This window comes from Lepidothrix coronata, unplaced genomic scaffold (assembly GCF_001604755.1).
Source record: "Lepidothrix coronata isolate B3197 unplaced genomic scaffold, Lepidothrix_coronata-1.0 Scaffold27, whole genome shotgun sequence".
NCBI lineage: Eukaryota > Metazoa > Chordata > Aves > Passeriformes > Pipridae > Lepidothrix > Lepidothrix coronata.
In genome coordinates this window covers 4235809-4249150 of record NW_016690207.1, presented here as the reverse complement: position 1 = coordinate 4249150, position 13342 = coordinate 4235809, and the positions used below count along the sequence as shown (strand labels likewise).

The window sequence follows — 13342 nt, the reverse complement described above, 5'->3', positions numbered from 1 at the left end:
AGACACCACAACTCATCTACACAACGGACTTCACCACCATGCTGACGGAGAGGAGAGAGGGCGAGGGAAAAGGGGCCGGACTGGAGAGGAAGAGGGGGATACAGTCACGGGGAGAGGGAGGGGGGAGAGAGGAAGATAAATGAAAAACAGGAGTGAGAAAATATATAAGTAAATTAAAGAGACTGAAAAGAAAAATAAAATAATAGTAATAATAATAATAATAATACTTAAGAAAGAAAAGAGAAACGCACTCAGACAAGCGGACTCACAACTTCTCCAAGCGGGAGGAGGCATGAAACACATGCAGAGGATCAGCACATGGACAGTCTTTAAAGGGGAACCTGTTTTCTTTCAAGCAGGGAGCGAGGGGTGCTGCTCCTCCCGCACTCCTGGCACCGATGTCCCTTCGTCACTCAACTCTACGCCACGGCCAAGCCCCCCAACTCCCAGCATTGGCAGTGCTGTCCTGGCAAAGGAGGCTGGCGGGGCCACCCAGGGCAGGCTGCGGTGCCGAGGGGCGGGGGAGCTTGGTGCCTTGTCTGTGGTTTTTGGGTTTCCCTCTGCAGGGAGACGACAGCTCCCTTTTCCCTGTCCGGAGATGCACGCTGCATCCTAAGAGGAGAAGATGGGAAAACTCCTGGTGCCGACTCGGTAACAGCATTATTTATCCCTGCCCATCCATAAAAGCTACCTGAGCTTCACCTAACAAAAGCCACCACGCTGCAGCCACCACCGAGCTGAGCCCACACACTGCCTCTCCCTCTCCTCCTCTCAGGTTTTATTACTGCAGCACAGAAATCTGGCTGGTCTGGTATAAAATCCCTGTGCTCTGCACGCACTGACAATTTTATGACCCCAAACCATCAAGAAATTACTTGGCTGGGCTCTTTACGGGATTCCTCACTTATTAACTGAGATTTATTCTTCTGGCTTCCCCTTTTTGGTGATAATGACTCTGGAGTCGCTCCTGCAACTCCACCTCCCAGCAGCATCTTGGAGAAGGACACAGCAAGTGTCCTGCTGGGCACTATGATCCTGCTCCTCAAAATCCATCAGCCCACAGCACCCAGCACTGGAGATGGGAGCCAGCCAGGATCTGTGCAAGAGCCACACCAAACTCAGATGTGAGCCTGGACTCAGCTCTGCTGTGCTAAAGCCACGTTCACTCGTGTCCCTGATGCTCCCAGAGTGGGAAAGTGCCACAGAAAAAAGAATAAACAGCCACGTCCTCACAGAAGGCTTCCCTATTCCTTGAGAAGCCTGGCACAGCCCAGATCTCACCAAGGCTCAGTGCCAGCTTTGCTCCTCATGGGATACCCTGCTCTGCCATCAGCAGGGGAAGACAGAAGAGGGTGGCCAAGTGCTCAAGAGCTTTGGAGGCTGCAAGGCTCAGATGGGAGGGGTTTGAGCTCCTGCACAAAGCACACATCCTATCCCTGCTCCCATCACCATGACCCAACACTCCCTCCTTACCTCTCCTGCTCTCCGCACCTCAGGACAACCCTCCAGGTCAGCTGGAGGAATTTCCCTCTCCTGTAAACATCCCCCTGATTTCTCTGGGCATCCCATCTCTGTTGTGAAGCTCTTTTCCAGCCCAACAAGGCTCTGCAGGCTGTTGGAGAGTGTTGGCCAGGACCTTGACTCTTCCCATCCAAGGCAGCAAAGTTTAGTTTTTGTAAGGCCAGTCCTAAGGAAGTTTGGCCATGGCCTGGCCCTAGAAATGCTCCTATCTGCAATCCCACCTCTCCTTTCATAACCAGCCTGGCTGACAGCCAAATAGGTCAGCGTTCCCAATCCTCAGGGCCACAAATTAGTAGGATCCTGTCTGCATTTAGCAGTTTTAGAGACAGTCTCTGCTTCTAAGGCCTGAAAACTATCTCCAAATTACTCCATCCCGGTTCCAGGGATGCCCATGGCCATCTAGGAAACCAGCCTCATGAAGGCAGCCCAAGAGGAATTTTCTTGGGAGAGTCTTTCAAGGTCTGCTCAGGGCTGTTTAATTACAGCTGGGTCAGAAGAAGTCTTGGAGATTTCTCCAACAAGAATTTCAGGGAGGGAGGGATTTTACTACGACTACACTTGTGTTGGGAAGGATAAAACACCTCTCTGGCAGCCTGAAACCATAGTTATGCTGCTGCCAAGCATACAGTCTATCTTGGGAGAAAGACTTCTCCCATTTTCCATGATTTAGGAGACTTGGGAAAAAGAAAATAGATCCAGGTACTGCTGGAAACTAAATTCTCCATGTGCTGGACTGCAGCTGGAGACTGATTTTTGGAGCCCCGCTCTGAGCTGTCTGCAGCTGGTTGCTCCAGATGTGGCTGTTTTACTTGGTTCTAGGGGTGGGCCATGGGCTCCTCCTGCTTTGGATCATCCAGGACAGCCCCACCTCAACATTCACCTTCCTAATACCACACAACCCTCATGCAGCCTGCCAGGGCCAAAGGTGCCACGTGCCACTGTCCTCCAAAAAAGGAAGGGCAGCCATGGGGAGACAACAGCTCGGCTCATCCCAAACCCCAAACCCCAAAGGCAGAGGAGCAGTGGCCTGCTGCTGGGAGGGGAAACCCAAAAGCCACAGAGACTGTGCGTCCAGAGGTGTTTCCTAGTGTTTTCGGATTCCTTATTCCCCTTTAAAGGAAGAGATGGTATTGGAAAAGCCCCTTCCGTGTCCCCTCTCATGCCCCGCTCCCGGCCACCCTCCACAGCACCCACACCATCCTTTCGGACATGGATCACCCTTACCTATTGAGCTGAGGAGAAGCTTGTCTCGACAACACTGCCCAGATAGCTGAGATTAATCAAAAACAAAGCAGTTATCAACACCCGCAAGGAGCCGAGCTCCGCAACACATCAGCACGTCAACAACTCCAAAGGAAAAAGGAGGGAAAGAAACCAAACTGAAACACAAACGAAACGAGGCTGGAGAAGAAAGGGGGAAAGAAACAGAAGAGAAAGGAAAAGAAGAAACGAAAACGATAATCAACGAAGCGAATGGATACACTGCATAAAAGCACGGACAACAGTGCTGCTTTAACACGGCTCTGTCCTGGAGCTGGGTCTCCTTGGGGTGCCCTGCCAGGAGACGTGGACCTATGACTACATGCCTAACTGCATCACTCCGTAGCTGCGTTTTCCAGAGGTACACAGAAGTCATTTCAGGCTCGTTCAGCTCCTCTCCCTCCCCATCCTCTCTCCCCTGAGCCCTCCTGCCTTCCGTGCAGCGCCGGAGGGGTTTTCTAAGGCCATAACGCTTCCAGGTACCAGAGGGAGGGAGTGAAATGCGGAGGGCACTGCGGGGTGAAACGCTGCCTCCCCCCTCCCCAAAACACACGCCTCTCCTCCGAATGCCTCCGACCGCGCCGGCTCCGCGGGGCTGGGAGCCCCGGCCCCCGACTCCTCTGTGCCACAAGCCGGAGGAGGGGGCTCGACCCCACCAGACAACAAGCCAAAATGAAGCAAGACGAAAGGATGGGACGAAAGCACGGCTACGGGGTCTAAGGTGCTGTGAAAGACGGAGGGAAAGAGGAGAAATACAGAGAGAAAGAGAGAGAGGAGAGAGAGAGACGCTTTTGCCTGGAGCAACCCTGGTACCTGGAAAACCAGCCGCTACTGTCTAGTGCAGCCACATCCCTCTTTAGGGCAGGATCTGAGCGTGCCGGCAGCCTCCCGATCTCCGCTGGGCTTAGTTTATTTTTGTTTTTCCTCCTCTCCTGACATGCTGCTGGTGTGGCTAAGTCCTTGATCTCTCCCTGCCCGCGTCCTGGGGCTGCAGCATCCCTTTTGCAGGTGGGGCGGTGACCGTGATAGCTGTTTCTGTCATGCATTAAAGCTCTCTAGACTCCGCGGGAAGGAAGAGGAGGAAGACAAGAGGCGCGGCGGCGGCGGCCCTAACGTTCGAAGAAAGCCAAGAGCCAGCAACTAGAAGAGGAAACAACCTCCAGTGACACCAGGACACTTACCTAAGCGAGCCGGGAGCCAGGCCTTTGCACGCCTGGTGGACGGCCCGTAGCCCGAGTCACAGCGCTCCCAGATTCCCAAGGGAGCGGCCAGGCCGGAGGCAAATGTGCCACCGGCACTGGGAATGTCGCCTCCCTAAAACCCAGCACTCCTGGGCAGCGGCCATGCAACCCATGCCCACGGCACCAACCTCTGCCTAGCAAAGCCCGCGGGACGCCGTCTCCAAAAGGGATGCTGCAGCGTGCCCAGAGAGACCCTACGAGTTGGGATGGAGATGGCAGGGAGGGAGTCAGAGGGAGCGGGTGAGGCAGGGTGGGGGAAGCCAGGAAGGGGCCAGAGGGGCACCACGGGGCTCACACACTTACCCCGTGGCGGCTACCGTGGTGGTGGATGTCGGCTCCGGTTGGAGAATCTCCTCGCCAGCCCTCCTCGGAGAGGGGATGTCTCCGAAAACATCCATGGTGTCCACGGGCAGGGAGGAGCCCTGGGAGTTGGAGAAGCCAGTGCCCACGGGGGTGAAGGCGGTGGTCGGTCGGAAGCTGGGGCTGTCCCCCCGGCTGCTGGGCGCGGGGGATCCCGTCGACGACGGCGTGGATTTGCGGGAGAAGCTGACGGCCGCGGGCGGCTGCAGCGTGATCTCCGACACCTCCGTCTGCTGGATGAGGCCCGGCCGGGGCCGGGCGCGGGCGGTCAGCTCCGGGGAGCTGTTGCGGGAGCTGAGGGGACTTTGGGTCAGAGGAGAAAGCCTTGAAGGTTGTAGCACCACCTGATGTAAACTGGGCTCAGCCCTCCTGACCTGCCGAGGGCTGGGCCGAGGTCGGGGTTGGGGCTCGTACCACCTGGTGTCCAGGCTGAATGTGCTTGTGCCGCTGGGGCCGACGGGCTCGGACGGTTCGTGGTAAGGCAACACGGGTATGCCCATACCTTGGCTGGTATGTCTTAGCTGCCCTTGACATCCCATGGGTTGCATAGGTTTGTCCTGCCACTTGGTGGTAGCGGGCACGGAGGATTGACCCCTGCCCGGTGACTTGCCGGTCCAGCTCTTTGGTGCCTCCAGGGGCAGGATGCCCGAGTAGGACGCGGGGACCACCTGGAGGGAGGAGGGGGGCGGCCCCCGAGGAAGGCAGCCGGTGGGCTGGGAGCCCTCAGCTGCCTCGCAGGGCTGGAGCTGGTGGGGGAACGGCGCGGGGGCCAGCTCCAGGCTGCCGAAGGGGAACTCGGCCCTGCCCCAGGGCTCGGGGGACCGGCCCCCCGTGGGGGTCTGGGCCAGGGGCAGCGTGCTGTTGGAGGCGTTCTCCCCGTTCTCCTCGGGGATGGTGGGGTGTCCGAAGGGCCCCTCGGGGGGCAGCGGCGGGGAGGACATGACCGAGCTCAGCGGGCTGACTTCTGGCATGTAGAAGGGCGGCGGGTCCACCTCCCCGGGGCTGCTGCTGCTGAGGTAACCGTAAAACTGGTGGTGGAAAGCCCGGGGGGCCGGTGGGCGGGCCTGGCCCGTGGCCTGCAGGGCGCCGGGACCCTCCAGCGCCCGGTGGAACCGGGGGCTGTATGCTGGTGGCTGAAGGTAGGACTCCTGGCTGGAGGAGAGAGGGGTGAGCTGCGCTTTCAGGGCGGTCACGGAGGTGGGGACGACGGGGTCGTCGTTCTCCTCGTCCGACTGCCTGAACTCGGGGTACATGTCCGTCTCCTCCACGAAGGGGAAGCCCTCGATCCGCCGTGTCTTCAGGGAGGGCTCCATCTCCGCCGGGTCCATGACAAAGCGGCCGTCGGGCCCGCGGCTGATGAGCTCGATCGGGGTGGTGGCCTCGGCTTCGGCCTCCGCCTTGGAGACGCTGTACTTCTTGCTGCTGATGGCTCGTTTGGTCTTCTTGTAAAGGGAGAGCTCCTTCTCCTTGGTGGGGCTCAGCATCCGCTTGGCCTGCGGACCCTGGTCGTCAGAGGACTCCGAGGGGGGACGGAGCGTGCGGATGCTCTCGGGACTCACCTTGCCTGAAGACAACCTGGACCACAGGGGAGAAAAACCGAGAGAGGGGACGGTCACCCGGAGGGGAAAGGAGGTCTTCTTGCCCAGAAGAACCACTGTCTGGATCCGGAAAACAAAGTGCTACCAGCCCTCACAAGAGGAACTGGGAGAAAGGGGCAGGGCCTAACCAGGGTGGCAGAGTCTTGCCAGAAGCCGCGCACAACATCCCTGCTCCTTGGGAACGGAGCTCGGCACACTCAGCATCCCCCCTGGGGCAGGTACTTCACACCAACACCTTGCAACAAGCTCCACCAACACCTTGCAACAAAGCTCCACAGCCCCACCGGGACAAAAGACAGATCCAGAGCTCACTTCCAACTCCTTCAAAGGCTTCCTGTGTTCACCTGAGCTATTCATGCCCAGGAAAGGCCCTGAGAGGAGCTACATCAAGTAAATGTCCCCTCTTGCAGAACTCAGCGTCTCACTTGGAGATGCTGACGGATCAGCTCAGACCAACTGTTTCTCCCATTCTCAACACTCAGATTTGAGGCTGAGAGCCTCAAAAGGCAGAGAGCATCAGAAGAGTTCCCTCATCCCTATCCAGAAAGCCTTGGACAAACAGGATTGTGAGGCAAAAGGTAGCAGATCCAACAGAGACAGTGCAGGTTATTTCAGTGCAGTGGATGAACCAGAAAAAAAACAAGATTCAGATCCACCAGCACCAGGACATTTTGCAGTGGTCCAGGAGCCAAAGCATGAGGTGTCCACATCCCAGGCTCTCGCACTCCTGTTGGGAAGATGCTCCCACTGATTTGCAGCCACGCCTGCTTTTGATGGGCTCCGCAAGGAGCTGTGGCTACTGCAGCACCACGACCCACCACCTCTGGGCACAAGTGGAAAGAGGCTTCAGCAGGGGACTCTTGATGAGAAAAGATGTGTTTCCCAAGAAAAAACAGAGCCAACAGAGAATGACTCAAAAGTACTGAGCTGGCAGGGAGGACTCTATGCGGCAGGCTAGTCCTCCCAAGGAGCCCCTTCATGCTGGTGTGCCACTGAGTTCCACCAGCCAACTCCAGCTTGGTCAGTGTTTACAGATCCAACAGGGTCATCTCTTATCTTAGTTTGCTGCATTCCCTGCTGCTTTCTGCTCCAAAGCCCATTTGTCTCTTGTGAACCGCTGTGCTCCCAAAAGTTCAGGGAACACCCAAAACAACTTGTCAGAAGCAACCAAGTAATGATGAGATATTTCCATCTGAGCTTTGCAATAACTGTAGGAAGGAGGCACCTTGAAGACCCACAACCTGGTGCCGCATCTAAGACAGATACTTACGGGGACTCCAAACTCTTCCTGCAGTGGGTTATCGAGAGAGGAGGGTCTGGAAGAGAATAAAAAGGGGAAAGAAGAGAGAACGCTGAGGAGGCGCAACACGACAGACACAAGACAGACTCAACATCAAGACAACAAAAGACACTCAACAAGAGGCCAAGGTTTCATTGCTCCAGTGCTTTAATGGTTGCTGACAACAAACAGCTCCCGTCACAGGGTCCTGCCCGTCCTGCTGCCACAGCCCCGCGGGCTGGAGGAGAAGGAGCCGACTCCCTGCCCTCTCCAGCTCCCCAGCCGCCCTTTTCCCTACTGGCCGCTCCTGCATGGAGGCTGCAGTCCCAGCTTTCGGGAAGCAGAGCAGCAGGGTCTCCTTTGTGGGGTCTTCTCTAGCCCAGCGTGGCACTGCCCACTCCGGGCTGGGAGCAGCTGGAGAGCCCAGCTCCGGGGGGGGAAACCTCGAGGAGGTGAGTGATGACCCCCATCTGTGTCTCAGAGGACACCCCAGCCCTAAACCCCCGGCTCTAGGAGTTATCACCACGCGGGAGAGTTCCCTCGGAATTCCCAGGCTACTTTCTCTGGCGCCTCTTCACCCACCCTGCCTCTCCCGCTCCCGACCACGGGCGCTTTTCAGGCACAGCCGAGGGATCAAGTCAGGGCTTCACCTGAGGACGCGCACGGACGAAGAAGAGACAGACACAGGGAAGAAGGTTACGACCACAACACAACCAGGGGGGGAGAAACGAGGAGGAGACAGGAGGGGGGGAGGGAGGGAGCACACCGGGAAGGGACTCACCTTTCTTGCGCTTGAGCTTGCGTTTGCGTTGCTTGTTGACGAAGCAGGCGGCGAGTGTGCTGAAGAGGATGGCAGCAGCCAGGAAGCAGATGGTGGCAACGATGCCAGCCAGCACCGGGCGGGCTAGACCCTCGTCCGTCAGGTCAGGCTGAGGGAATACGTCTGGGGGACAGACACAACGGGGTGTTAAGCCCCATTCCCTGCCTTCCACAGGGACCTACCACGGCGTGGAGGCAGTGACAGTCTCCAGGAATGATACTGTACATCAGGACGATAATCTCTGTAAAGAGATCCCAAGCCAGCCCACCCAGGGAGAGCAGTCAGTGCTGCTTCAGGGCCAAGGGTTTTAGTGACCTCACACCGCATCATAGAATCATAAAATAGTTTGAGATGGAAAGGGCTTTTAAAGGCCATCTAGTCCAACCCCCCTGCAACGAGCAGGGACATCTTCAACTAGACCAGGCTGCACGAAGCAACCTGACAAACCTTCCTGTGTTAGCTGATGGACACCCAGGAAAGAAGCCTCCATGCCAACAAATACATATTTATGTCTAAACACACACAGCTGCAGCAAACCTGCAGTTAACTCCTGGCTGAAAAACCTGCTGCAGCAGCAGAAGGTGTTTTAACTTGTTTGCCAGTGCTTCATTTCAGCTTCTCAATGAAAACTGGGCTCCAAACCCTCATGATACCCCTTCCTTAACCGTGAGCACATCTGAACTCCCAGCAGACCTCGGCTGTGGGCCCCTGCAGATGCAAACCCTGCACACCTCAGCGCTCCTGCTGTGTGCTCACACATGGAATCGGCTGGAGCACCGGCTTTCAGCCTGGGACAGCACCTGCCTGGGGCCAGGGCACCTGCCAAACCCCATCAGAAAAATCGGGCGTGAGGAGAAAGGGCAGCGGGCAGGGAGGCTGCAGGCAGGGAGGCTGCAGGCAGGGAGGCTGCAGGCAGGGAGGCTGCAGGCAGGGAGGCTGCAGGCAGGGAGGCTGCAGCAAGATCACACCACACCGGCACCACTTGGGGGCAGAGAGAGACCGCTGCATCACGGCACAGCAGAGCCGGGCTTTCCACGAGAGCCATAAAATCAGGGTTCGCCGCATCCCCGTCCCCTCCCGCTGCCCTCGCCCTCCCCATCGCCACCACAAGCCCTCGCCTGTGTCTTGGCTCGAGGAGCGACCCCCGAGCTTGGGCGGGCACAGGGTAAACACACACACAGGAGCTGCAGCGTGTTGCAGTCTCCCGTTGCAAAGCTCTTTTCCCTGTGGACCCTGCACTGCAGTGCTACGTTTCCCTCTCTCCACCTTTCATTCCCGTTTCCAGGCTGCGCAGTGCCCGGCTGGAGCTTTGTTCTCCAGGCTCACCGCAGGGCCGGGACGTGCCAGCGGACACCGACAGCACCGTGCTCCAGGGGAAGGACTAAATGGGGCAGGTTGTCCTCTCCTGCTCCAGGAGGCAGCCTGGACACCCGTCACAACCATGAGCCCACCCACCAGCCCAGCCCACAGCCCCACAGCCGGGGAGAGAAGCGGGACACCCCTCACCTGTACTGGACACCCCAGCGACGTTGCTGGGTTCGCTGATGAGATCCTGCATGACCGCCAGGACACGGAACTCGTACCAGGTGTCCTGCAACACCAGACACACCCGTCAGGTCCCCCACTGCAGGCTGCCACCTCCCCAAAGACCCCAGCAAAGGGATGGGGCCACCCCTAAAGCTTCCCCAGAGCTGCGGCAGACGGTGCAATTTTATCACAGAATCATGAAGGTTGGAAAAGACCTCCAAGATCATCGAGTTAAGTACGGCATGGGCACAGCCCCTGCTTACCAGGGACAAGTCCTTGGCAAAAAACTCGCCCTCGGTCCCTGGGATGCCGTCGTCCAAGATCTCCCACCTCTCGGCGACGCGGAATTCCATGATGTAGCGGTCGATGGGGAAGCTGTGGTTGGCGGGAGGGAGCCACGACAGGAGGACGCCTTGCTGTGTCCGGTTGGCTGTTAGGCACCTCGGTGGGGTAACCAACACCAGAGGCTCTGGAGTTGTTACAGGGAATGCTGGGGACAGAGCAGAGGGGACAGGGACACCTTTGAGATGGGGCAGGGGAAGCGCAGAAGATGCTTTCCCACGTGGGCACATCAGCAGCAGCAGGACCACTGCAGCACCTCCCACAATCCAGGAGTTTGGGGCACATCTCAGGAATCTGGTCTCTTATCACAGATGTAGAAAAGTGGCTTTTCAAAAAGCAGGGGACTTATGATGTCATGACTTCAGCAAAAGGGGCACAGTGTTAAAAACCCTCCTGCTTCCTCCCACCTCCACCTGGGACAGCCCCAAGGCAGAGCCCAATGCAAGGCCCTCCTACTGTACAAGTGATTTTGTGCTCTATTAATACCTCCTGATCCCAGCTGAACTTGAGGAAGATCTGAAAGGTGACTGATAGAGTACAGCTCTCCCACACTATCTCAGGACAAGCTTTCAGGAGCCTCGTGCATCCAGCAAAGTCTACAGGCTTCATCCAGGACCCTCCACAAACTATCTTCTACATGGCTGGAAACTATTGCTGATGATCATCATCTCCATCCCCAGCAGGCAGGACACATGGGGCACTTCTCCCCACAGACCTCCCAGATCCCATCCCTGCCCTCCCCTTGTGCCCATGGAGGACCTACCTAGAGTGTTCACAGTGACCACCTCACTGAAGGAGCTGGTGCCCAGCTTGTTTTGAGCCAAGACACTGAACTGGTAAGCAGTCTCTGGTTCCAAGGTATCCACCAGTAGCCAACTGGAACCAGCTGGCACAGGGAGAGACAGCCAGTCATGGGGACCAAACTGGGCTCTCTTCATCCTGCCAAGAGAGAAGGCAGCATCCTCAGGGAAGGTGTCTTTGACAGGGGGGACAGAGGCAGCATTAACTTCTCGAGCGAAAATGGAGCTTTCCCGAGCGATGGTTTGGTTTGAGAGCAGTGATGTGTATGGACGTGGGGCAGCCACTGCCACCCACGAGCTGGCACCATCCCACCGTGTCACAGCAGCATCCCCCGGCTCACAGGGACACTGCCACCAGCTCTCCCCTCTGCTGTGCACCACCTGCACCCCCTGAGCAGGGTCAGGGACGGCAGCAGTGCCAACAGCCCCGCTCTGATGTGATCTCCATCAGATTCCCATGGGAAAAAGTGGAAGCTGGAGCATTTCAGCTCCATGAGTGCTGCAAAGGGAACGGCTGACGCAGGAGACGGGCCCTGTTCCCATTTATACCTCGACAGCTCCTGAGCCAGAGCCAAGTTCTCCCTCAGCTGTAGCCCTGTACATGTCATCCCACAGGAGACATTTAGCTAAATCCCCATCTTTGCCACATTTGCACAAGTCGGGGGCTGCCAGCACAGCCTGGGGCATCACTCGGGGTTTGGCAGCGCAGCAGAGGCACTGGCACGGAGTGCAGGACACAGCCTTTCTGCTGGGATCTAACCACAAATCCAGGGTGAAAAAACCTCCCAGAGCCATCCCAGTGCCACCCCAGCACCCACGAGCGTGCAGCCACCTCCACAAGCCATTATCCTGCCAGGAAGCACCTTGGTGGAAGAGCCCCACGTCCCAAAGCAGCATCACTGCACTGCAATGATACTGCAAGTACTGGTGCTCATGTCAGAGAGATGCTTTAGGGAGTCTGAGCCCTCAGCTGCACGTTTTGGCGGTGTCAGCAGAGGATTTGGGAAGGATTAGTGCAGATGGTCTGTTCTGTGTAGGTAAGGGGGCACATCTGTGGCCACTGGCACACAGCCGGGGGAATCCAGCAGGAAGGAAAAGATGGAGCAAAGAGAAATAATACCACTGATGAGGGAGCAAGAGGTGAGGCAGGAGAAGCCATGGCAAGCTATGGAAAGAAGCGAGTTGGTGGAGAGCCATGTGTGTGCAGTGTGCCTCCACCAAACCGAGTGGAAAACCTCTGGATCGCCACAGCTCCAGCTGGGACTACAATTCCCAGGATCCCCTGCCACTGCAGCAGAGGCAGGAGGGCAGAGGAGCAGCCCCTGAGCAGGTTTCCCTGCAGCATTTAACCCACTGCCTTCACATCCCTCCTCCCCAGTGCTGCTGAGGGCAGGTACAGGAGGGCAAGGGGCTGAGGGTGGGGAGGGTGGAGGGGAAATGCAGCTCTAATCGCTCTGGGGAACAGGAGACAGCCCTTGCTGAGGGACAGCACGTGTGCAGGTGGGATGCTGTGGTGGCCCTGGCCATCCCTGGGAAGTGGGGTTTGCATTTCCAGCCTCAACAACCACAGCAGCAGGAGGAGAGTGTGAACCCGCAGGAAATGAAGCCATGTTTTGCTTGAGCATCCCAGAGCCACAGCAGGGAGGAAAATGCATGGATGGGCCACGCTCTGGATGGCACTACATGACCCAGCACTGCCCCAGATCCCTGGTCCCAGGGCACAGCACAGTCCCCAGGGATCACACCCTACAGTCAGGGCAAGATGGATTGCTGCCTCCCTATCCAAAGTCCCCACAGCTCCTTGTAAATTCCTTAAGGCAAGCTCGGTACAAACACCTTTCCCTGCTGGCTGCTCTGCCCGGTGTGGGGTCTGGAATTGCCTTGAGGAGGCAGGAACCCGGCAGCAGGTTGCAGAGCAAAAGCAGCAGCAGTTGCAGATGCAGCCACGTTTCCAGAGCAGAGAGGTTTAACCACTCCTTCCCAAGGACATTTTCATCAAAGCAAGGTCTGCACCACTCAGCTCACTCCCTCATTTTCCCTCTCTGCTCAATCCATTCCTTCTCTCCATCACCAGACTGCCCAGCCCCAGGCTGGAGCAGAGCAGAAATCATTACAGGCAGCGTCTCCCTCTCTTCTCTCTATCAGCAGTCTCCACCGGGGCAAATTAAGGCAAGGAAGGAGAGAGAGAGCAAGAGGAAAGGCTGAAGAACAGCCTGGAAAGAGAAAGGATCACCCCCTCCACATTTCCAAGGATGACTCTTCACAAGAAAACAAGAGCAGAGCCCGAGGAAAACCCCAATTTTGCTGCAGCTACATTTTGCCCTCCCCTGCCCCAGGGAACAGGCACAGGGCTGAGCCTGGCCCTGCTGCAGGAAGGTGGGATGCACCCACTGGCTGTGGGTGCCGGGTGGCACAGGAGCAATGGGAACAAAGCCCCAGGGGCTCAGACCCAGCCAGCATCTCACAGTGGCTGGTCATGATCCCAGCTGGGATTTAACCATCTCCAGGGAGCCACAGAGCAAGGAGAGATCATTTCTGCTTAGTCACAGCTCTTCCAGGACGCGCTCTCTGAAGGTTGCATTTTCCATCCTCTC

At 57.3% G+C, this 13342-nt stretch overlaps 1 protein-coding gene across 10 annotated transcripts in view; it reads right to left on the bottom strand.

Annotated features, from left to right (window-relative positions):
- IGSF9B (immunoglobulin superfamily member 9B) overlaps nt 1-13342 on the bottom strand; it is a 48699-nt gene that overhangs the window by 14497 nt on the left and 20860 nt on the right. For 5 of the 10 annotated variants that reach the window (XR_001873969.1, XM_017809799.1, XM_017809800.1 and 2 more), the window contains 6 exons: nt 10712-10887; nt 9870-10096; nt 9586-9670; nt 8041-8202; nt 7251-7296; nt 4326-5957 (listed from right to left, as the gene is read on the bottom strand). Coding sequence is in view for 6 of the 10 variants with exons in the window: in XM_017809799.1 (XP_017665288.1) it covers nt 4326-5957; nt 7251-7296; nt 8041-8202; nt 9586-9670; nt 9870-10096; nt 10712-10887 (2328 nt within the window). In the remaining 4 variants the exon portion in view is untranslated. Of the gene's footprint in view, nt 1-2745; nt 2792-3594; nt 3922-4150; nt 4217-4325; nt 5958-7250; nt 7297-8040; nt 8203-9585; nt 9671-9869; nt 10097-10711; nt 10888-13342 lie in introns of all 10 variants that reach the window. The other 5 variants (XR_001873970.1, XR_001873971.1, XR_001873972.1 and 2 more) reach the window with 5 other exon arrangements.